Below are 25,924 nucleotides of genomic sequence, written 5' to 3' on the forward strand. Positions count from 1 at the left end.
AGGCTTGTTTCTGTAATAAATGGCTTTGTGTGATTCACATTGAATCGGAATGCTGAGTCCTTTATCGTTCCAACATGTATGTGCCTATCCTGAGCACCCCATGGAAACCAGGGATGGTTGATTTGAGTAAAATTACACACATGCCTAAGTCGTCATACAGAACTGATCTCTGGTCCCCAAACAAAGATTAAACTTCCATTTCAAAACCAGGAGACAATATGCATTGCCACTGTGATCCTTTCTGCAGTGACACAAGTTCATTTTTAAGATTTTAAAGCCTAGTAGCACACTCCTTAAAAACTGATAAAACATGACTTCCTTCCCCAGGGAAATGAATTCCCTCCAAATGAACTTATCAGCTGCCAAAAGGAGGAAGCTTTAAAACTATGACGTCTCACCAGCAGCTGCACCATAGCAGAAGTCACACAAGCTTGAAAGAAATGCTGGTCATTGAACTCAGCAGGTAAGGTACCACAGCAGTGAGATAACCCAGTCCCAAAGGGAATGACATCATTATACAAACTCTATGTGCCAGTTGCTGCATGGTCTAGAGGATTAAATATTTTCCTTGTATTTGCATAGACACACACTCTTCCCTCTACATATGTGTGTATATATTTTAATAATTACAAGGGACAAAGAATAATATACTGTTTTAAGAACAGCTTTAAAGCAAATCACAAACAAATCAGAATTGGGTATAAAATTGAGAATAGCACTGAGGATTTCGTACGCAAAAGATGATGCTGAGTTTTGCCAAGACTACGCCTGAAGCAGCCTTTGTTCAAAAGTATCACCGCTAAATCTAGTTACACCAAAACTGCCTCAAAGTCATGTTCTTCACAAGTGCCCTCTGTGGGTACCAGCCTCACTGGCTGCCTGCCTCTCCTTTCCATATTCTCAGCTGCTCCACCTACACTTCAGTGCCAGCTCCCTCTAGAAAGATCACAAAGCAGTCTCAACCTTTCCAACGTGCCTAAAAGGCCAAAATAAGCAAAAAATACCCAAAAGTTTTTCACCAGCTTCCAGACAGGCTTGACACCTATCCCAGGTGCCTCAGAGCAAAGTGATAACTATTTCTGTCCCACAAGGGCTGCAACAAGTCCAGCTTTGCAGTTGGCAGCCAAATAACACAAGCTCTACCTGCTTGTGCTAGTTTTCCACAAGAAGGCTTTGAAAGAGGTGGTGTTCAGGTAATTTTCCCCCCACTAGCAGACACTAAGGGAGTTAAGCTTTACCCTATAATTTTTTTTTAATTTCTGTCCAAATATGCAACTCAGCTGTCACAGGGCTGATGAAGACCCCTGCAGCCAATTAACTACTTCCTAATTCACAAAGGTTTGATACACGAGCAACACTTAAGATATCAAATCAAAGCAGGGCTCTAAAAGCTTCTAGTAGGACAGAGCTCTAACTGAACTCCAGATACTTGCCCATAAACTCAGCTGATTCAACATTTTAAAAGACTCACCCCAATCTGTCATTCCATGGTCAGAAGTTAAAATAAATGCAGTTTTTCCATCATTTCCATAGAAATTTTCAATCATTGAAGCAATCTCTTTTACACCCTCATCAACTACTTTAATATTCTCCTTATATTCCCTAGAAAAAGAAAAAGAAATATTATTAGATTCAAGTTGGTTCTCACACTTGGTATAAAGCAAGTTATCCATGGTCATAATGCCCAGTCCTTTGGTCATAGACAGTTTCACCCTCTACAGTACCTCAAGCTAACAAAAGGCATTCTAGACTGAGAATCTCTCTTCCTCCAAGTATTATGTGAGCGCAGTTTGTAGGTTCCTGAAACTACAGTCTCAAATGAATATTTATTTGTATTTCAAATCTGAAATATCCTTGATTGAAGACTATAATGTCATCACCCTCAGCTATCATGCAAGTTAAGGAGAATGCCAAAAGTAAGGAAATCTAGAAGACTCAAACACCTTAAATTGTAAGTTTAAAAATTACTTTAAGCCACTAACTAAATAGCAAAGAAAGATCTCGCCATGCAAGGACTGCTTTGAAATGATTCACAGATCAGCACAGATCCCAGATTTTTGTGGAACAGAGGCTAAACTAAAATTTTTCATATTTTTAGAAAAAGTGACCATGATTAAATTTCAGCCAACTAATTTTCCATTTGTTTGTTTTGCTAAAGTCAGTTTTAAAAATCTGTCTTCAAAAAATCATGACAAAAAGAGCATGAGACATATAGCAAGTATGAACTTTGGAATGATGTAGGAAATCAGAGCAAGGATGCTGAAAGTATGTAAGGATCAAGTGAAAGATATTATCCTACATTCAATACATAACCCCTGGAATATATGCTGACTATAATGAAGAAAACCTGCTCAAAATCATACTTGACTGAGTAGGGGAATATAAACAGGGACACTGTATATAGCAAAAATCTGTCACTTCTACAGAGCGACAAACAAACAAACAAAAAACCCAAAAAAATTCAAAACATAAGTAATCACAGCAACATATATGACCGATTGTAGAAACACTCAATACTCCAAGTCTTGTTTCAGGCTTGATAAATAGCACTGTTTAAAAGTTACTGCATGTATTTAAAACCAGCAAGTAAGATATGCTTAATATCTTAATTACCTTGAGTATGGTCGATGAGCATGTCCATTTGTGTCTATGCCCAGCAAATGCAGGAACAGAACCACTTTGTCTTCATTCAGTGCAGAGAACAATGTTTGATTACTTCTAGAAGAATTAAAGAAGCTCTGTATGGAATAAGCCATTAAGATATTAATCTGAGTACAATGGAAAAACATGATAGGCAGCCTATTAAAACTAAACCACAGCTATGTTCACATCAAAATACTAGAAGTTAGAATTATGAAAGATAAAAATTTGTTACTTTCCAGTTTTCTTACAGGAGGATAACTACCATCAATATAGTCAGTCCAAAGTTTCAGCTTATCTAAGACAGGCAATACTGCACAAATTGAGGGGTTTTGTTTGTTTGTTGTGGGGTTTTTTTGTTGTTTTTGTTGCTGTTTTTCATTGGTTGGTTTGCTTTTCTGGTTTTTGTTTGAGTTTCTTTGGGCAGAAATACCAGATAACTGCATATAATTCCGTCTTTGTCTCCTGTGCAATCACAATAGACCATTCGTGTGCACCACTTACAGCTTTACATTTCCATTGATTTATCGATTTCAAGCTGGAAACAAAGGTCTCAAATACTCTTGCTTTGGAAGCAGGCTGTGCAGGACTGAGATGCCAAGTTATAACTGGTTTGCAGAAACCAAATTAAATGGGAACAAAACAAGACATGCTTAGGAAATCCATGAACTACAGAACATACATCTGCCTTGCACATGTCCTGCTTAAGCATCCCTAAGGCAGATACCGTGGGAGGTTTTCCCCTCAGATTGAATGAGTCTTGACAGGGCTATTCTGTGTTAGACCAGCCACACTGCAGCAGTGCAAAATGCAGGCAGACAGCTATTCCAGCATGATCCCCTTAGTAACAGCACTGCTCAAGGAAACAAAGTTGGGTAAGGTTTTACTTCAAAGAACATCTAGATAACCTTTCAGCACACTAATATAAAGGAAAGTGTCTTAAAGGTTCACAAAAGAGTCCAAGGAAAATGCTGGTAGAGACACTGAACCATTCCTGCCACCAAAGGACACAGTAGCCTACCACACACCTCTGGCCATGGTAAAGCTCCTAAAAACTAAAGCTCACACCTTGCATAAACAAAAGTGCCTGTACCAAGAGGAAAAACAAACTGTCAGCAAGAGCACCATAGTGCACCGTGTCAGGAAACCACAGCAATATGCAATTCCACCTTCTTCCCTCTGAATATACACAAGCTGCATGGACTAGTATTTGCACGCTCTCAGCTTCAGCTCTCATCCAAACAAAATCATGACTAAAGTCCAAAGATATTTTAAATAAAGACACAAAACCAAAATCCGATCACGCTCAATAGCAATATAATTATTTTTATGGAGGTTTCTGTTTCTGACAGGGGTCCATCCACCTGCACATATTTGACTGCAGACTGAAGAAGCCTTCCAAAGCACAGCAGTAATTTACAGGATTCAGTATAGTCCTGTTTTCTTATTCCAGATTAAATAAAAGGAAACAACATATCAAACCAGTCAAACAGGAAACTCCCAAAAGAGTAGGTCAATATTACATAACAGGTATTTTTTCTATCACAGACTGATTAAGCAAAAGAAAGCTTTGTGAGGAAGGCAAGGCCTGAGTTTCTCCTCTCCCACCAGATGAGTCTCCATGATGTACCAAAACCCCCATAATCCCACAGCACCATCCATCTTGTCACCCAGAGCAACGGCAGCCAGAAAAGTTTGCTCAACCTCTCACTAATTAAGAAAGAGATGACAAAAAGAAGGCGAGCATAGCCCAAGACGTGGCGTCATTTCCCAGAGAAAATGGCAAGATTTATCCCAATAAATCTTTTTTTAAGAGCATAATGAAAAAAGCAAATACAAAGTTCCCCATAAGGAGTTGTCTTAAGCTGATAAACGTGGTGAGTTGGTGAGCAAGACACCAAACAGTAGGGGCAAAACCCACTTCTTGCTCTGGTGGTTGCTGAACCATTTGTCCAGCACTATCCTTTTAAGTCTCTTCTTTGTACTGAGTATTCAAAAAACTTGAGACCTCCAGCCACTAAACACTAGTTTCCAAGCCACCATTATATGTTAACTGTATCTTTTTCTCTATTTCTTTTGTTTCCCTTTTATTAGCTCTATTCTGTAATATTACCCCTCCTTGTATATTTAAGCTGAGCACCACCAAGAAGTTTTGGGGGTGGAAGTAAACAACATAAAGAGACTGAGAGAACTGAAGTTTCTCTAGTATCAAGAAAAGGAATCTCTGCAGAGATCTTTTTGCTTTCTACAACCATCTACTGCGAGACTGAAGAAAATACTGAGCCAGGCTGCTCAGAGGGCCCTGGTGACAGTAACAAGGGGAATCTCACCATCTGAAATGCGGGAAATTCCAGTAAGATACAGAGACTTTTAAAAATTATTTTTTAAACGACAACTGTAGTCAGATATTGGAACAGGTGCTCAAGAGGTTGTTGAATTTCTACCCTTGAAGATGTTCAGGCCTTGCCCAGTCAAGTTTTGAGGAACCTGCTCTCACTGGACCTCCTTTGTGCAGAGTTGGACTCAATAACCAGCACAACTTTCTTCCAGTCGTCTTCTTCTATGATTCTGGCAGCTTTTCCACAATTTTCTGGGAACTAACAACAAATGATGCTCTGGCTACAACTGATACACAACCTAGTAAGATCAGTAACAAGTTTCCCATCAAAACATACACAGTAAACTGTAAAGTTAATTATAATGTAACACTAATTAAAATATTACAAGAGAAGTCTGGTTACAACTATGTGAAATCTTTTAGAATCATCTCTCTCCTTGGATGGGAAAAAGCAAAGAAGAAAAAAAACTACCTAGAAGGCCTAGAAAATACATGATTTACTGACGCCTGAAAAAAATTTAGATTCCACAGATGTTTAACATAAGTTGTTGGGGACTGTCTGTTGCTCCAAACAGATCTGTCCATGGAAGCATGATCCTTTAATAGAGCTGATAAACTGTGGCTGAGTGCATGAAGGTACAGGGACAAAGAGACCAAACAAACTTTCTCCTTTCACAAAGCTCCTTTATATGTAAATCCAGGACAACCTAATTAAATTGGTTGATTAAAGCTCTGCATGCTCATTTGTGCTCATGCGAGAGTTTAAAAAGTTATGCCAGTTTTCAGATGTAAAATAAATGTACAAAGGCACAATAAACATATATATATGCCAGGTTTGCATCAGTTGACCATGCTCAGGTACAGGATTCCTACACATATTTAAAATAAATCATTCAGCCATCGCCCTGCTGGTTAGAGCAGAGCTATTTGTATTGAAATCCACTGGCAGAAATTAACATCAGGTCATGGCACTGCCTGCAGAGCTTCAAAGTCTAACATCGTTCAGTTCTGGACTCCAGCCCCCACCCTCCACAGAAGGGACAGTCTGAAGGTTTGGCCTGGCTGCCTTTCAGCAGAAAGGGGCTGTCATGGTTTTGGTTTTGTTGTTTGTTTTTTTTTTTTTTAAAAAAAAAAAAAAAGAAAAAAAAAAAAGGAGAGACCAGTTTCTGTTTTAGTGAATTTTCCTTTCAGCAAAGTTCTCCTAAGTAACTGCAGCACTTTTCTGAAGTTGGCTGCATGTCTTTGCAGACAGGAGCAATGGAATGTAAGGTCGCTAATAAAAGCGCATGTCCATAAGTGAGAGGGGCATATTTGCAAGGAGGGGCGGACAGAACAGGTGACTAAAACTGACCAACTAAGTATTCCATCCCATACACGTCATACACCCTATAAAAGTGGGATATCACTAGTGTCTCTCTCCTTTCAACCATGGCCAGCATCTGAAGAGGATCCTGCCTGTCATGCCTGCAATCTGAGGCCTGGTTCCAGACTCTGCAACCTTGAATCCAGTTCCTGTTTGCTGTGGAGTCCAGCCCAGGACTTCCGGGTGCCTGCTCTGCAGCTGCCAGAGCAGCTGGCTCTTCCAGGCAACACTGTACTATGCTGGGAAATTCAATATCAGTTTTGTATTTTTTGTATTATTTTCTCTATTTTATTAGTAGCATTAGTAAAGCATTTTTAACTTTTTCCAACTTACAAGACCCTCTCTCTTTTCTTCCTATTGCCTCTCCCTTGGTGGGGAGGGGGCTAACAGACACCATCTGCTACGGTTTATTGTCGCCATGCAATAAACAGTGACAGGGGCCAAACAAAGAATAAAGTACTGGGAGGAAAGGGAAAAAAAAAAAAAAAGGAAAAGGAAAAGAAATAAATGTTTGCCATCTGCACCTATGTGTCCATTTAAGTCAGAAGATATCAACTGAATGCCTTGAGCATATCCTACCCTGTGGTTAGATCATTATTTGGACTCTTCTCCAAGACTGTTTCAGTTCCTGGAATTTTAATCATTCTATCCTAAGAAAGAGTTCAATCTTTTAAAACAGTTTTTCTCAAAATACTTTAAAAAAAAAAAATCAGAAATGCATTAAAAAGACCATTTTTCATTCTCGTTAACCTATACTCCCAGTATATTGCTCCCTAATTTTTCTTTAGCACAAACTCAAACCATGACCTAGGTAAAGATTCTTTAACTGAGAATCATTGGGCTACATCACACTGTATTACACTCAGTCCCTTAATTATTTTGAAGGCTTCTAAAAATAACCTCCCAAATCAGAAAAAACCTCCAGTCAATCAGCTCCATCTGGATCTCCGAGCCACTCCCAAGATACTACTACGAGCAGACATGACAGGAACTATCAAGTATCATACATTTTTTCCTCCACTCATGATTTAAACAATCTGTTTCTGATACACACAAATAAAAACTAGTCAGAGTTTCACACCTCCTGACCTACTGAGTTATCCTTAGCTAGCACTTCTTAAGAGAGCAAGCAATTTCAGAGTGCCAGCACTAGTAGCCCAAACATTAGTTAGCCATTCTCCATGTTATCCCCATCTTTCTTGGGGCAGAGGAAGCCTCAAGTGGCCCTCGTGATGCTTGGGAACTGCTGACTACACAGTGGAGAGGGAGTATCCCTTAGTGTCTTTTCCTTCCTAGAGAGTCAGAAATCCAGGGACCACTTAGCTCAAGATAGATTTAAACGATATGTCATTGAGATAAAACTCAAGGGAGGAGAAAACAAAACAAAATGAAAAAAAAAAAGTAAGCAAAGCAGAATTTAGTTTTTCAACTAACTGTCATTATTACTTCTGTGTAATCTCACTAGCACAGCTGGGAGTTGTTTGAGTTATAATAGCAGAGTGACCTCAGTTTCAGTCAGCCTCAAGTTTCACGCTTCTGAAGCAATCACTGATGTGTAATGGAAGAGGTGATTAATGGAATGAGTGTTTTACACCAGTCAATCAAGTCTTATCCATTTGCAGTATGAAATGGTGCTGGTTCCAAGAAAGAAGTCATAGGTAATGACATACCTATTAAACGTATTATTAGGGTTTGCAAGAATAAATGCCATTAAGTATTTTGAAGCAAAAGAAAGGTAGTACCACCCTCATATACCTGTGCAGCTCCAAATAACAGCAGGGTATACAACTTTAAGACAACAGCTATTCAAGTGTAATTGACAGCCTTAATTTGATTTGTATTATTCATATGCATTACAACACACAACCTGGCACAAGTGCACGTTCAGGGAGAGGATGGCAGTTAGAAGAGACACCTTTTCACCTGCAAACTCAGAAAATCTCTTCCTTTGAAAATCAGCAAACTACACTGAACTTTTCCACCTTACATTACTGTTTAAACCTGACCCACCCTTGGCTTCCTAATACAGATATTGATTTATTTGGTTTTATTATTGGTTTGATTTGATTTTTGCTGGCTAGCTAATGTTAATGCACACAGCCCAGAGATCTTGTGGAAGAAGTTTACTAAGTCTTAAACTCCATTAACATTGGTATGAAAGTAACTCACCTAATTACTCCACTGATACAGATATTTATACACTAATAACCACTACCAGCACTTCTTATTCCAGGACAAGTGAGGCAGCATGGAATAACATGAATACAAGAATTAATGAATAATCAGAAATGATCTGTCTTGGACTATTAACAGTTACAGTAACAGCATTAGAGAAGACAGCAGTGATGAACCAGCAATGACTCAAGTAAGCTGAGCAGAGCACCATGTGAACAAGTTATTCTGCTCCAGGGCCTAAGCTGCCCCCATCTCCCAACTAACCATGGCTTCTCTGGCAGCCACAGCATAGCATGAGCCACAGTAGACAATCAGGAGCCAGCTACATGCATGAGAACAACCACACTGTATAATTATAGTGGGCAGAAGCCTGACAAAAATTACATCAATAATATTGTCCATTTCTTTCTCATAATGAAGACTTAGCATTTCTGCCATGTCATAATACTTGTTATAAAATCCTTAAATAATCACATTTTGTAGTGCTCTAAGACAGATTACATGCAAGTTCAATACAAAGAAAACCCAAGTATGTTTTTAAAGCTTACTGTTATCAGTGGTAGTTTTTTATTAGCATTGAAGGACAAATACTTCCTCTAAGCTTCCACTACACTAGTCATGATCATCGATTCAAGCTATTTTTACTTATGACCCCAAGTGATGAGGCTTTCAAAAATTTCTGACTTTCTGTTCTACGATAAAGTTAACATCCAGCTGTACTTTTTATACACAGGTAGCACAAAAAGATTCTCTGCTCACCTTAACATGATCAAAAACCCACGTGTCAAGCTTGGCTGCATCTTGTGCTCCAAAGTCTTCACTTTCTGCTGTGTAACAAAATGTATAAACGTGATCTCCAGTAGTACCTGTAAAAACAATATAGATGGAATAGGAGACAGAGAAATGTTTTCTTCCTTTTCTCATAGTCAAAAATATATTAACATTAATGTATGGGAGTAGAAACCTATCAAGAATGACAATCCCAAGAGAACCCAAAGAAGTTTCTTCCTTATTTTAAACTTTTCCATCATTTATTTTCTGTTGAAGCCTGGATACCGTTTTAACCTACTAGCTTATCAGCACATGAAAGAAATGAAGAGCAATGCTATCCAATATGCTCAAATCCCAGTTAAAGCAAATTAAACAGAATTTAGTTTTGAAACATGGAATTTCACCAAGAAATTTCTAACAGAGGAAGCTAAACATTAAGAAACTTGCTCAAACACACGTGTTTTCAGGGTTTTTTTGTTTAAGAAAATAACAGCTTTTGGCTGTTAAACTGAATCATACAAGACAATGTATGTAGGTCTATCAGTGAGGCCTTCTACACAGGAGAACATCATATATCGCATATGAGGAAGGTAACAGGAGGGATGTAACTTATTGCACATCAGTTCTAGGAGGTAACACAGTATTGAAAGCCACGTGGACAAATTCAGAGAGACAATATTCAAAGTCTGCATCTTTAAAACATGGATTCAAATATAAAAGGGAGAACTACTGGATTATGTTCAGGTATAAAGTACAACATGGGAGCCACTGATGCGAAAACACAGCATCTGGACAAGGCAATTTCATTCTGTACTCACTGTCAAAAGAGCAAAGCAGAGACAGGTGGGGAAAAAAAAAAGACTAAGACCTAAAAGAAAGTAAACTTCAGAAGTCCTGGAAAGAGCTGAAATTAGGTGGTGGGGGGTTAATGAAATAATTCAGTCAACAAGTGAGCTGTTACAGCTCAGGGATGCTCTTCCTACCATGACTACATAAACTCCCAAAGGGGAAAATGTTCTTCAATCAGTTGATGGCTGGAGAGAATATAACAGATTCGTGGGATGTCACAATTATATAATGCAATTTTGTAAGCTTCCAGGTTTGTGCACAAACTAACATTCCTGTATAAAGGAGCTGTTTAACCAAGATTATGTCCAAAACCCACACAAGGGATGCAGGTATTTCAGGCCAGAAAGATGAAAACTGGCACAGATTTTTGCGGTGCAGCTCCCACCTGTCTCCCAAGAGACATTAATTCTACTTATAACCCAGAACACTCACTGCGGTTCTCACAGTCTGAAAGAACAGAAAGAAAATACTCCCAGGCATTCAAAAGTGAATTAAGGATTTCCAATTGCTGGATAAATGAGTTCAAAAGAAGACATTAGCCCTGGCTATCGCTGTCAGGATGACGGATGGTCTAAGAGGGTAGAGCACTCTACTGTTTTTCCACAGTGTAACAGCAAACCTGGGAAGACCTGTCTTTGAGATGTGTCATACTGAAGTAGCCAAATGAAAGCATGTGGTTTGCAGATGGGGCAAAGAAACGCTGCTTAGCCATTTTTAATTCCTACCAGAGTAAGAAACACCCCATCCTACCTTGCATTGCTATAAAGAGAAACCATGACAAAATGAAGCCATACTAGGGAAGTTTTGAAGTGCCTGCATATATATATATATATATATATATATATATATATATATTTATGTATATATATATATTAAAAAAATAAAAAATACATATATAAGCTTTTTTTTTTTAATAGGAAAACCCACAATACAAAATGTTATGCAACATTATTTTATTTCTGTCATTTGAAAGGTGGCAGGTGACAGTATGCTCAATACTTTAAGTCAGGGGACGAGAAGTAGAAGGAAGCCAGAGATAAAAACATCCTTTAGAAGAGAGCACAGAGCTGTCCTGGCTTTGGTGCTGCCATTATACTAATGGAAACAACTGGACATGCCAGAAACTCCCACACCAGATACCATCTACTCCTATTGCAGGCTTGTCTGACACATCATCTTGCCTTCAGCATTAATATTCAAATATTAGGATCAGGGATCAAGTTATCACCCTCTAACAATATGATTTATGTCCTGTGGAAAGCAAAGCTCTTGCTCTGCTAGCGGGGTAGCTCCTGTGTCTGTCAAGTCTTTTGTGGGTCAGAGCCCAGACCAGCAGGAGACATTTGGTAGCAAATTCCGCAAGTGCAAAAGAGGGGAAAAAAGAATGAAGGCACAAGGACAGTCTGACACTGAGCCAGCAGAGCATTGACAGAGAGCTGTCATCAAATGCAGCCAGGTAAGGAACGTGAGAAATTCTGCATTTCTCATGCTGTACTGTAAGAACAAGAAACTAGAAGAGGAGACCAAGAGGTCTGTCCAGAGTAACCCTGACAAAGGTTTGTCCCAGTTGTCCCTGTGGTTTTGATGACACCCTTCCTCATATTCAAGCTAAACAATGACCCTTGCCTTGCTGCTAGTTTCCAAGAGAGAGAGAGAAAGGGAACCTGTGGAACAAATGGCAATCTGAGTGCAACGGACTAATATCTACTTCCCTTAAAAGAAGCAACAGCCTCAGCTCCTTTTTCAATGTGATATTTCATACTCCGGATTATACTCCAGCCTAGACCCATGAACGAACAGTACAAGACTGGACTGTTCAAGTCAAACCTCAAATTTTGGCAAACCTAGAAGAAAACCTCAAAAGTTTAAAGAGCATTCTGGAAATAACATAGGCATTTCCAAAGTACATTATTTTCAGCTAATTTCAAGGTCATAATCTAAAAATATAATAGAAAATAAGGTTAAAATTAGCACACTGAATTTGTGTATCTTAAGTAAGTTTAAGTATTAGAAACTAACATATTTTAATGCTGCTTAAGATACAAGAAAATCACACAGCAGTTCCAGAGGTACTTTGGACATTTTCTTAGACTAACACACTCATCACACAGTCATTGAGGCTTCGACAAATTTAGATTTTGTGCGTATCTGTGAGCATTTTATTTACCTTCTCTATAGAATCCTCAACCATTTCATTGAAATATTTATTTTATGACAGGAAAAGGACCCGAGGAACATGGACAATGGCAGGAAACAAAGGATTTTTCTCTTTCCCAAAATCAGCAGGTGTTATAGACTCTTTATGTATCATCCAATGAAAGCAGCGAATAAAGTTCTGAACATCTTGGCATGATAAAATACACACAATAAGAGTCCTGTAACCTCACTAATTTGCAACATGGGAAGAGGGATAGAAAATACACTATGTTCCCCTATCTTCTTTTTTTTTTCTTTTCAAATGTGAAGTTAAAGAATAAACGCTTGATTCCATTCTCTTCTGTACTATAACACTTCTCTTCTTTGGAAACTCAGCATAATAAAATCGTTACTATGTTATAAAAGTTCTCTTCGGAAGAAAAGGAAACACTTTTTTTTCATGAAACGAAGTTAATCTACCTTTCTATCACAAGAAACTATGATTCATTTTCCCATACAGCGTCTACTTCTCAGATAGTGCTGCACTATATCTTTCTCAATTTCAGGGTATTTCTCTCTCCCTGCAAAAGAAAGCACCATTGTTGATGCCACTCAGAACAAGCCACATTGAGAGACACAGCAATGGTATGGTTTTACACTTGCACATCCCTCCAGACAACATTAAAGCGGTTTCCAAGTCCTCTGCTTATCTTTTTACTCAAACAAAACTAGTAGAAGGACAGGGCTCTGGGAAATTCTTGAATTCCACAAATACTTTTCCCAAGAATGTGTCTCCAAAAACATTACCTATGCAAGGGCAGTGTACTACCTTTCCCTTGTCCCCAGTCACCATCACACTATTTCCAAATACAAGATGTAATCTGAGGTAAGAGGAAATGAATAGGTGATATTTTTGCAGTTTATGGTAAACTTAAGAGGATCAAGCAAATAACAGAAAAGAGAGGTGGGGAGGTAGGAAGAATATCAGGAGGAGAGGAAGAGACTAGATTTCAGAAAAAGTTCAATTATCATAATGAGAAATATGATGTACGCTTTTTCTAAACCAGTATTAGATTCCACTCCTATTCTGCCTACCACATTTTTCCGATTTGCCAATGCTGATACTCAGACAGCAGTATATGCCCCTAGCTCATCCCCTTTTCACTTCACTCTGTTTTACTCTGAGCTCACAGGAAAGGGTGTATATGCTCACATTCTTCCAAGAACAAAACAAAATTAAACTTAGAGACTATTAAATGTTTGAAGTGTTGCTCAGCAAGCTCTACGCACTGAATGACCAACTCCACTGAGCTGACAAGACTTAAACACACTGCACACCAAGGAGAAAAGACCTCAGCTTCAGGAATAGTATCAGGCAGTTCGTACTTGCACATAGTTCTTCCTTTTACACTTTATTGTTCTGGAGTAGAAGTAGCATAACCCACAATAAACTACTTCTCCAGCTCAAAAAGCACAGCTGCAGTTTTACCACCTGCCTCACTGGGAGCTGCATGCAGAAGAAGAAAAACCTCAGCTGCAGGTTTGCAAACAAGAGCTTTAAACTTCAACCAAATAAAAAAACATTAGGTCCTTTTAATTAAGGATGTGTTTCATTTAGTATGCTGAGAGAATTAATAAAGTAATAAATAGGGATATCTTCTTTAAAAGACTGCTTCTTTCTCTCCAGTCTCGAATTCATGAACTAGAAATCAGGTATACACAAATATACAAACTGGAAATACTTAATTCACCTTCTTTAACTGAAAAATTGTGTCTGTTTTACTACCTGATAACCATGTGTCAGAAATTCACAAAATTTAACCTTACCTTTTGCAAACATTGGCAAAATATCTGGACTTCCCCAGCTCCAAGTATATTTACTTTGGTTGAAAACAGAGTCAAATTCCACTGGATTCTCCTTCCATCCTGTCAAACAAGCATACTTGGACTTAAATAGGGTTGCCAGAAGTTCTCATTGAGTGCTAAGACTGACAGTCCGTGCAAAATAAATTTATTTTTTATTTTAGCTTCCCTTCTATTATTTCACAATGAACTCCACTTTGTGAGTCTTGGTTTCACTTCCATTTCAACTTCTATGTGCAATTAGTCCACCATTCATTAGGAAGCGAGCTGAAAATGTAAGCCAATCTCATTATGCACGGATTCAGACAAAACACACAGCTGGTTTACCTTCTAAACAGCTAAAATTTTCCTGAATTCTAAGTCTCCTGTTGTCTGAACTCAGCTTTTGGAATTTTAGGCAATAAATTATACACTCATATTTCCTGCAGTCACATTCCAGCTCATCACAATAAAGCCTTCAAGATCTTCTGTTTCCACAACAAGGCAGTCGACAGAGATATGGAGATGCTTTTAACAGCAATTCCTGCCAATCCTGCATTAGTAACTGCTGTCAGAAGGAAGAACCTTTTGACTAGAAACACAGGCAAGAGCAAGTGATTCCTCTTGCCTACCATGTCCAAAACCAACATGCAACATTACGAGTGTTCAGGCCTGGAAGCCTGGGAGGAGGCAAAGAACCACACAAAAGACCAAGTCAGTGATGTGAAGACTTCTTCCACATTATTAACCACCATGTGTGCAGCAAGAGGTCGCTCTGGACAAAACACACAGTTGGGTTTTCACTTTATTTTGGAACCAATTCTCCAACTCAATCTAGCACTGGTTCAGCTAAGGCAATGCAGTTCACTTCTTGCTTGCAACATCTACTTAGCCACCTGCCACCACATGCCAAATTATAATTAAAAGCTATGTTACATGAAGAAGTCACTCCATAAGATACTTCTGCTTTTAGACTCAGGGTGCTAAATTTTACCATCTTACTATGTTTTGCCACGTTACAAAATGCTAACTTATGTAAGCTATTTTCATAGCTATCAAGAGTGGGAAATCCATCCAAAATTATTCTTTTCCATATAATCTCTGTAAACAAAACACTATGCAGGTATTTAGCAATAATCATCTAGAAGCTCATCACATCACCGAAATACCTTATTTTGGAGGCCAGTGTTCAAAGTCTTAGAACTGGCATACCTTTAGCAACTGCACTGACGTCTTCATAAAATCCAGCTATAAGTGCAACATGCCCTGGTCTGGACTCTGTTGGGACTCGAGTGTGAGAGATTCCCCAGCTGCCGTTATTCTCTAGAATAGCCCTGAAAACAGGATACAAGGCAGTTAACGCTTAGGACTTTTTGAAAGTACAATGAATTGCAGATAAAAAGAGTGACAGGTAGAAGTGAGGCAGGAAATGCAAAACCACCCCAGACTAAAACACATTTTCACTACTGCCTGCTGCGCAGCAAAGCAAGCAGAACATTAACCTGCAAGTAGCTCTATATTATAACGCCCCACAGAGAACATTACTGTTGTGGCCCATCAGCACTGCAAACAGATTAGTTTAGCTGGTGTTCTAATACACTTCAAATTAACATACTATTTTTTTCTGCTACTTTCTGCTATAGCTTACTTCCCCCTCGCCAAGTGATTGTTTCTTGCTGGTGTTACTTTGCTGTGTTCTTTCCATTTAGCTTGAAAGTGTCTAGTTCAATCTTCTCTTACTCATTAAATATGATCAATTACAATTAGTTCTTGTGACCATGTCTGTGTTTATTTGTGCTGAATATTGGAAGCCAGCATCAAGAGAATTTTAAAAACACGTAAATCTAAGATGCAAATCATTGCAGCAACACAGAGAAAATTTAAGTAAACCTTGTATCTTTTGCAATTACACCAAAGTGAAGGAGAATACCTGCTCACCAGATAGACCGAGATACATAAATTGTCTAGTGATTATACACATACGATAGTTATAATGCATAAAAAGCAAAGAAAATAGAGGACAAAGCCCATGTGTAAGAAACAACTTCATAAACTACTCGTCTGCTGAAGATATGAACAGCTGGAGCCTGTCAGAGAGTAAGTGGTGAGCATTATCATATGCTGCTTTCTTGTCTCCATCTTCTGGGAAAAGAGAAAGATTCACTGTCCACTGTCAGAGCAGTGTGGTAGGGGTGGGAGGGGGGGAAGCAAAGTGGGGGGCAAAAAGCTTTTAAAAGTCACATCAAGCAGGAAATGGTATTTTTGTAGTTCATGATATAAGCTACAAAATGTGCTATATTCTTATCAAATGTTTTTTAGCTCATGCTTTGTAACTTTAACAAAGATTTTATACACCTGCTAATTACAAGATCCACACACTCTGGTCTAAACATATTTCTCACTAATGAGGCAAGAATCAAACCACAACCTAAAATTTCAGGCTCCACTCTAAGCTTGCAGTATTCACAGTTTACTTATTGGGTTTTTTAACTCATCTTAGATCTCAAATTCTCAGGCCTACTTGAAAGCTCACAGGACTATCTGAAATAGCCCAAATACTACAGTGAAGAATGTAAAAGATGATATAGCACTTTGACATGTTATTCCTAGCTCTCATCTCTGCCAGGTTTTAAGACAAGTGGTCTTGAAAACGTACTAACTTGCAGAAAGGATTTAAGTATTAGTTAAAGCGGATTCTAATTTATTCTCACTGGATACTCTGATAAAAATGTATTGCAATAGCATTAGTGGAAGATTTAAGACAAAAATAAAACTTTTGGCTCTCCTCACACTTCATTGTCACAACAGGTAGGTATTTGTTTTAATTAGAATTTGATTTCTATTGAGTTGGAAAGTAATCCTTTACCTTTGCTTTTGTGGAGCTGTATCACAAAATCACAACAACACATACCAGGCAGCAAAAAAGAAAGCTAGATATTATAATCTACCTATTCAAAATTCACTTAGTTATTATGAATTATTTCAAAGCCTTTAAGGTAGAAGAATGATTTTTTAAAAATTAATTTCTTTAACAGTATTAACCTTAGCTACCCCTAATAATAATGATGATTAATATGAATATGATACAGTAATACATCTGAAACATGACAGGCAAGAAAGAAAACATCTCCCCTGAAATCCCCACCTGTCAAAACATTGTTGAAAACCAGATTTTTCAATAATATTTCTAAGATAAAAGACTAGCTACTTAGCATATATCAGCCAGCAATCTGCTTCAAGTCTAATGGATATTTATTATTAATTTTATGTACCTACTAAAACTTTGCTTCTATTTGTAGCGCATTACTACAAGAACAGTTCTTGCCCATTTAAAGATCATCTTTCTTCATTAACACCACAGTAGTTCCCAAAGTGCTCCACCTAGATGAGACAAGTAATCTGGCTGTGACGTTGCCCACTACTATAAAGCAGATAAGGGACTGAAAACTTGGCACTTAGGAATGAATGTGCAAAAAAAATATATTAAGTTGCATATATTGTGGGTTAATATGTCAGAAAAGGAAAGCTCAGACAGCAATAACTAGGCAGAATAAAAGAGAAAACACTTCCAGTAACCAACATCTCATCTTGTTGGCCTGTTTACAAGGTTAACTTAAAGTTGTGTTGCTCAAAGGTTCAGTGACAAAACACTGAGCTTCAAAATAGTAGCAGTATATGTAACAGAGGCAAAGATACACCCTGGACTGCCTGGCTCTCCACCTTTCAGAAGGCACAACATGGCACATGTACTTTGTTTTCATCATCTCTCACATACACGTGTTCACACACATTTGTATTTATACGCAGAATGAGACACAACGAGAGAGAGATGGCACTTCAAACCTCTATGGGCATTTTATTCCACCCAGTGACCTACCAGTATCTTTGCTTGTTCTAAGGCAGTTCTTCCCCCGACAATGTTTTACTTCATTACCCCTTAACTACACAAACAAGGTAAAGCACAAACAGCAAAAGTACAAGCTGCCCAACAAGTTAATACATGGTTTAACTTTTTATTTCTGGATAGGTGTTGTAATGCTGAACATCTGAAACTGAAAATCTCAAACGAGTAATAGCAAAAATATCCATTACAAGTCTTTTCTAGCCACCACCCACCACTCCTCCTAGTGAAGGGGCCATTGGCATTCACAACTTGTTGATGGTGCCAAAGACCAACAGTTTTACTGCTAGAGAAGAAACTGCTCAGGAGGAAGTATTAAGTCCACTGCTAAGAGATGACATGGAAAACTCACACTGATGTGGCAGACATCTCCTTACAAAAACACTAACAATAGGAGAAGCAGGTACAAGTAAGCCCACACAAACTGACAAGTGCTGTAGCAAGGGCTCCTCAGATTTCTGTAGCAGACTGCAAAAGCCCTAATAGTTTCAGATGATCGATTATTCAGGTTCGCTTTGACATTCAAGCCAGACCAATGCCATTACACAGAAGTAGTCTTATTTAATGCTATCTCCTTTTCTTTTAGTCTAAGAAATTATTTGTCTTATGATCAAATAACTACCTTGATATAAGGTGTCCTGGTTTCAGCTGGGATAACTTTCTTCCTAGTGTAGTATAGTGCTGTATTTTGGATTTACAACATTGTTGATAATACAGAGAAGATTTAACTGTTGTTAAGTAGTGGAGACCTTTCAGCTTCTCACACCATGCCAGGTGCACAAGAAGCTGGGAGGAAGCACAGTCAGGACAGCTGACCCAAACTGGCCAAAAGGGTATTCCATAGCATATGGTATCATGCTCAGTATATATTTGGAGGAACACTGGATGGGGGGGACCACAACTCAGGAACTGAGTGTTGTTTGGTATCGTCTCACACGTGGTGAACAATTATGTTGTGTGCCACTTGTTTTATATATACTTTTATTAGTAGTAACATTATTATTTTCCCTTTCTGTCCTATTAGACTAACTTAACCCATGAGGTTTACCTTTATTTTTTTATGATTCTCTCCCTCGTCCCACTGAGCGGGGGGAGTGAGTGAATGGCTGTGTGCGGATTTTAGCTGCCTGCCAGGTTAAACCACAGCATAAGGAAACCGAGAAGGTTGTTGAAAATTAGTTTTAAGCACTCAAGAATAAGACTTTAACCACTCTTGTCTGACAGTATTAGTTTTTCACAATCCTAAACCAAATCATGCAATTAAGCAATCAGACAGGCACTAGAGAGCACAAGGGAGGCAACAGGGTCACACATGCAGGAAGGGTGGAACAAATTGGAAATGGCAGCCTGCTGTTAAATCCATCCAGGCCATCTTTTTTAATCACTCCTTAAAAGGCTCCATCAGTAGCTTAGACTTAGAAGACAGGCATGTTAATGAACTACTACCCCTAAACTGAACATCCAGGAAGCAGTTTAAATTAATGACTCTGTGAGGCTTCAGAACTGATACCATGCTGATGCAAATGGAGAAAGTTCACACTCATCTCAGTTACTGGCTAGCTGTAGTTTTCAAAGGACAACATTGACTCAATTTATTTTGTTCATGGTTTAGCAGCTTTACTGACTACAGGCAATACCAACTCAAGTTCACACATTTCTGCAGAGTGCAACTGCAAAATTTTGTCACTCTGAAGGAGGGAAGGCAGTACCAAGCCACCACAGGTGCGTCATTCCTCTCGTTATCTTTTCAGCATTGCCTAGAGGTGCCTCTAGAAGCAAAATCTGCCAGATCAGAAGCACTTTCAGATGGACTTACCGCAGGTAAGGTGCTCGGGGTCTGTTGTTACTATTCAATTCGTACAGCGAATCTGCCCGCAGACCATCAGCAACAAAGAGCACAAGACGTTTTGCTGGAGGTGGCAACGGAGTCTGCTGAGGAGTCATACCATGAACCAGGGGAGAGCTGAAGTAGATGTCAAAAATGGAGACCAAGAACACACAATGCACAAGGAGACCAGCAAGTATGAAGACAGGTATACCCATGGCAATAGTGGGCTGGCAAGGTAAAATCCAACACTGAGAAGGAGAGAGAAAAAGACAGATGAGACTTACAAGGATCAATATTTACTTTATTTGCTATAGCATGGGAGTACCACAACTACAGTCATTACCCAGATACACTATCTATCTCTATTTCCAACAAGTTTTTCCCAGAAGTTTCACTCAAAAGTAACTGCATGGCTAATTCAGACTTTCAGATAGTCATTATGTCTCAGCAACTCATCTCTGGTGTTTAGCAGGGTCTTGGATGGATGGATGAATTCAGTTTGTCATATTCAGCAGTTTTTTGTTACCTGCATCAGCGATAGAAAACTCAGACAAGACAGTGTCTCCAGCAACATACTACCCTCTACTGGCTGATTGCATTACAGTGCTGAGGTCTGTTCAGGCAAATATACAAACCAAAGACAGCTAGGGAAAGCCGTCCTATACCAAACAACCACCCAAAGCTGCTTTTTTCTAAGTTTATTATCAATTCCGGGCTCACTATACTCCACCTAGAAACAGAAAGCTTCTTTTAAAGGAGCAAAGATGCTCTGCTGAATGCAGAACACTGTTCCTCTTCTAAAACAGATGACAAAAGCACAACAACTGAAGGATTATGTTTCATGGATCATGATACTCCCTTTTTGAATGTTTTCCCTGTCATCCTCTAAAGTCAGGTTAGGAATACAACTATGCTTAATAGCAGGTACATTGGAAACGTATGTGTCTGCCACAAGTACTGAGGGGTTCATATGTTCCCTTCTGAAGGCAACGAAAAGTATGTCTATTGACTCAGGTATGTGTAGGATCTAAGCCGGAATGAGGCTTAGTTCTGACAGAGTACTGTTAGTGCTGTCCAGGTTGCTAACTTAGTTATTTAAATATTAGTTAATTATCAACTTTAACAAAACAACACCTCCACTCACTAATTCAAAAACAGACATATTCCTAACAGCGTGGAAGGTTCAGACATTCAATTATCTACATAAATACACAGCTTTCTCTAAACGAAACTCTTTTAAAATAAAATTTTTAAAGGGCCAGGGAAACCAGAGGAAAAAACCACCACACACTAAAAAAATATATTTGAAAGTTAATACATATTATTACTTACTAATCCAAAGAAAATTCAGATCTGTATGCAACTTAGCCATAACTTCCAATTCCACCCATTTGCCCTACTGAAATATACATGCAACAATTCCAGTCCTAATCAGAAACGTTAATATAGTAATTTCTCATTTTAGAGATTTGGAAAGCTACACAAGATTGAGATAACTAAATACAACATCACAAAGAAACCTGTAGTAGTCACACTTAAGTGATCAAACAAAAACTTTTAATTCATCAGGAATGTCCATGCTTTTATGTCTACAGGTGAGATTCCAAGACCTGAAATATCCATAAATATCAGTTTATTTTTTTTTTTATTTTTAAGTACTCAGAGTTCCTGCATCAATTTAAATACATTAAACCACAGAGACTTGACAAATACATCTGGAAACAAACTGATTCAGCTATTAACGAAGTAAAGTATTCCCTGACAAAAAAATGCCTTCACCAGACCCCTCTGAACTTACAGGTACTATGGTCTAAGACACCGGTGGAAAACAGTTGAACAATAGAGGAAGAGCTTGTCTAAGTGATCCATTGCTGTGCAGAAACAGGTCTTGGTTGATAAAGGTTCATTTCTTGGCTGAATTGCTACCAACTGGCACTTCACACCGTTCTTTTAACTAAAAGAAAAAGACAAAAAGATGGGAAGCCAAAGAAATCAAAAAGCATATCAGAGGTACTATTCAGAAGTTGTCTTCACTTTGCACCTCCACCAGTAAGAAAAATGAGGGTGCTGTATCTCTCCTTTTAGGACAGATAAAGCAGTCACCACAGCTACAATCTAAGTTAAGGCCGACAAAGCCAACAAGGTCAGACCACCAGCATTTCACTATCAACATCAATAATTACTTGTAAACTTCTGGACTTCAAGTGTTAGAATATATGTTCTACAAATCCAAGCAAAATCCTCTTCCCTAATTGGGAATGCCAAAGTCACTTGTATTCACATTTGCAGGTATTTAAGCTTCTTAAATCTAGGACAGGTTACCACCTTTCATTCTGCTGTAGAACAAGATCATTTTGTCCATTCATTTCTATTTGATATAAAGAGTCACTAGATCAATGGATGGCAAGGTAACAGAGGAAAAAAAAATTCTATTGTTTTAGAAGCCATTCATCCCCAGAACCCTACTATTACAAGTTGATTTACCATGGATTATTGAACCATGAAAGGTAAACCACCATGGAAGTCTGTGAAGCTAAGAGAGGGACCTCTGGGATTTGTGAATGGACCACCACAGAAAAAGAAGATTAATGCCAAGCAACGACTGTGCTGTGTAATTGCAGCTACAAACATTTGTGGCATGAACAGAAGAAACAGACGAGTATCTCTCACTTCATGAATACATTGGATACTAGTGGTCATCCCTCCTCCATTGTGCTGTTGCATGAGGGGCCATCAATATGGAGTGGGAAAACAAAATATTTACCTTGAAAATAACCTTTTCCTTACAAGATCTGGATGTAATCTTCATGAGTCGGAAAAAGGAGATTTAGGAAAAAAAGAGATTTGTGGAAAAACTTCAGTGTAGATCTCCTGGAACATTTTTTTTTCTGCCATGATATGGTCTAGCATGACACCTTTTTTCTCCACCCATTTCCAAGAGGAGTGGAATCATCAGTTGATCTGTGTTCTCAAAGATGCAGTGCAAGGTCTTGGACTGCAAGCCCAAGGAGATCCCACTTAGCAGACAACACAGCCTCCACACAGCCAGTGCAGGAACAGCTGGAACTACCTGACAGAACCTCTGAATTTGAAAATGCACAGGTGTTGACTCATCTGAGACTTCTGCCATACAGAGATCCCTTCCACTCCTCTTTTCTCCCCACTTTGTGTTTTCATCACCATTTGACAGGGTGGTTCAAAAACCAGTCTGAACCTGCAGGTCCAATGTGGCAACTAGAGGCTAAACAGGATCTCGTGAGTGGCCTGAAAGGCCCTTCAGCATCGGGAGAAGCTGCAAACAGACGCATCAGTATCAAACTTCTCTACGGTCAGCAGCCCTCTGGCATGCTTTTCTGGCTGGGAACAGGAGACAGCAGCTAAGCCAGTACAATTTGGGTGCTCAGACATCCCTCAAGCCCACAGCCTCTGCTCTCACACCTAAGCACAGCTAATGCTTCCCTGGACTATGTGTCTGTCCTAGAATGAAAGACACATATATACTATTTGTCTGTATCTTACATGAGATACATAAGTGAAATCCAGCTTCTACAGGATATCACAACAAGGAAAAAACAAACAGAAAAAAGTCCTCTAGTTTTTTCTTCCCTCTCTGTTACAGAGGTCATCAGCAGCAAAGTTCTCTGCAGAGCCTGGTGCTTGATGGTTCAAGGCAAAAACCCAGGAAGGCATGCGAAAAGGAAGAAATAACAAGAATAAAAGGGGAAAAAAAAAAAAAAAAAGTGGATTAAGCACTAGCTTATAAGAAAGAGCAAAAGCCACAGCCTGTCAATAGAAGAAAAATAGAGATGTATTAAACACATCCACCCCTTTTCACTTTGGAGGACAAGGAACAAGATCTAAGTATTTATTACTAGTTCAAAATTGTCTCTGCCCTCAGGTGTCTGACTGTTCAAAAAGTGGATAAACAAACTGTCACTTGAAAAATATATCTTACATCTTTCTGTCAAGAAAACTTAAGACAAGGATATCTCAGCATTTTTTGTCCTCTGTTACTTTCCCAGGCAGTCCTGTAGCAAGTGACCTAGTGAGCTACCTCCCACAGTCCTGATTTTCACAAAGCAGAAATACGAGCTTTGCCCAAATCCCAACTGCGCTATTCTACTTAATTCTGTTAAGCCAGTGTCTGCCACACCAAGAGAGAAAGAAGCTTCTGGTCTTCTAAATAACAGACTAAGAGGAGCATGTTACAACCTACTTGCCACATGCCATTTCTTACTGTCCATCCAAACATATGACTTGTTATAATGCAGCTGAGACAGCCAATTCACCTCCATTACTGATTCATCCCAACTAGAAAGCCATGTATCAGACTCAGATTTATTCTTTATTTTCTACATTTTTTTTCTTTTTCAGTCACCTCCTAAACTAAACACAGAGCAAATAATTATACTGTCCAATCACAGAATCAGAATCACAGAATGTTAGGGATTGGAAGGGAGCTCAAAAGACCATCTAGTCCAACCCCCCTGCCAGAGCAGGAACACCTAGATGAGGTTACACAGGAATGAGTCCAGGTGGGTTTTGAATGTCTCCAGAGAAGGAGACTCCACAACCTCCCTGGGCAGCCTGTTCCAGTGTTATGTCACCCTCACTGTGAAGAAGTTTCTTCTCATATTTAAGTGGAACCTTTTGTGTTCCAGTTTCAACCCATCACCCCTTGTCCTACCGTTGGTTGTCACCGAGAAGAGCCTGGCTCCATAAACATGACATTCACCCTTTATATATTTATAAACATTAATGAGGTCACCCCTCAGTCTCCTCTCTTCCAAGCTAAAGAGACCCAGCTCCCTCAGCCTTTCCTCATAAGGGAGATGCTCCACTCCCTTCATCATCTTTGTTGCCCTAATCAGTATGTCAGAATTTAAACTATCCCAATAAGGTATTTTTTGTTCAAACAATTTGGAGCCAATGCCACAAAGCTGGCATTAATTCTTAAGTCAAGATCCTTTTTGGATTCTTAACTGAAAAGTACTGAAGATCCACCAAGCTACTCACTGCCTGTTGAAACACGAGTTGTCCACAGAACAGAGCTAGTAGAAAATTGGCAGTACTCTGGCTACACTGGGGCTTTCGGCAGACTCCAGATCATCTGCCACTACTGGATGCTGTACACAAGCAGAGAAGAGAGCCAGCAGATGCAAGGAAGCAATCATTCTGAGAGACAATAAGGCAGAACCAGCAGAGACCTTTCTTAAGACCTCAGAGATAAAAGAAAGAAAAGCAGCAAAGACCTCCTGACTGCAATTAATTATTTTTCCAGAATAAAGTGATTTGCATGGATTAGAAAAGGGTGGCTTGTTTTGTTGTTTATTTTTTTGTTTGTGGTTTTTTGTTTTTAGAACCCTCAGAGAGAAAGTTCAGCTTCTGGCTGGTGGTAGATGGGGGTAAAGACACCTCTTTCTTTTCATTTGCACCTATCAAAACAATATAAAAACATCCTGCTATTAGCTGCGAGCTCTTCACCAACAGTCATATCAGTGCAAGAACTAAAACACCCAGACTGTGACAACTGTGACAGCTGCAATGAGCCACCTAAGCCCAACCATCAGAGACAAGAAGCAGGCAGTTTATCTCCCTCTTTTCAAGCTGTTCCATAACTTGCTGACAACAGTTTTTGTAGGTTGTTGGGTTTTTTCCCTCCTCTTTCTCCCCCTTTTGTTTTTTTTTGACTCATGCCACAGAACCTACATCCATAGCCCCAAGCTGAATCAAGTCCCTCGGTGCTTAACAGGAAGGCTGACATAATCAAGTGCAGCCCTCATTTCCCCAAAGTAATCAACATCTAAGCTGCATTCCTCTGAAGTTATAATCTCTCTGCATTATTTATAAGGCAAAGAAAACCGTACTTGTGCCACAATACAATACAGCTCTTCATGAGAAACGTAACATTTCCTTTTTATATTTTTCTTTCTTCAATACGCAATAAAATATACTCAAAATACTACATGGAATATGCCACATTGGCAAGAATATTTTTTTAAGGATAATAAAATGTCAAGACAAGGAGCTCAAGATACATTATGCATTTCTTTTAGAGGGACCATGTTTCACTACCACTGT

At 38.9% G+C, this 25,924-nt stretch overlaps 1 protein-coding gene across 4 annotated transcripts in view; it reads right to left on the bottom strand.

Annotated features, from left to right (window-relative positions):
* PIGN (phosphatidylinositol glycan anchor biosynthesis class N) overlaps positions 1-25,924 on the bottom strand; it is a 108,421-nt gene that overhangs the window by 72,152 nt on the left and 10,345 nt on the right. Inside the window, exons 1-8 of one of the 4 annotated variants that reach the window (XM_071804513.1) lie at positions 22,608-22,624; positions 21,642-21,797; positions 19,832-20,091; positions 15,327-15,448; positions 14,100-14,198; positions 9,276-9,382; positions 2,614-2,738; positions 1,472-1,602 (exon numbers count right to left, since the gene is read on the bottom strand). In XM_071804513.1, the coding sequence (XP_071660614.1) occupies positions 1,472-1,602; positions 2,614-2,738; positions 9,276-9,382; positions 14,100-14,198; positions 15,327-15,448; positions 19,832-20,058 (811 nt within the window). In that variant the 5' untranslated portion in view covers positions 20,059-20,091; positions 21,642-21,797; positions 22,608-22,624. Of the gene's footprint in view, positions 1-1,471; positions 1,603-2,613; positions 2,739-9,275; positions 9,383-14,099; positions 14,199-15,326; positions 15,449-19,831; positions 20,092-21,641; positions 21,798-22,607; positions 23,108-25,924 lie in introns of those variants that run through there. The other 3 variants (XM_071804512.1, XM_071804514.1, XM_065830877.2) reach the window with 3 other exon arrangements.

The sequence above is a fragment of the Patagioenas fasciata genome, chromosome 2, assembly GCF_037038585.1.
Source record: "Patagioenas fasciata isolate bPatFas1 chromosome 2, bPatFas1.hap1, whole genome shotgun sequence".
Lineage (NCBI taxonomy): Eukaryota > Metazoa > Chordata > Aves > Columbiformes > Columbidae > Patagioenas > Patagioenas fasciata.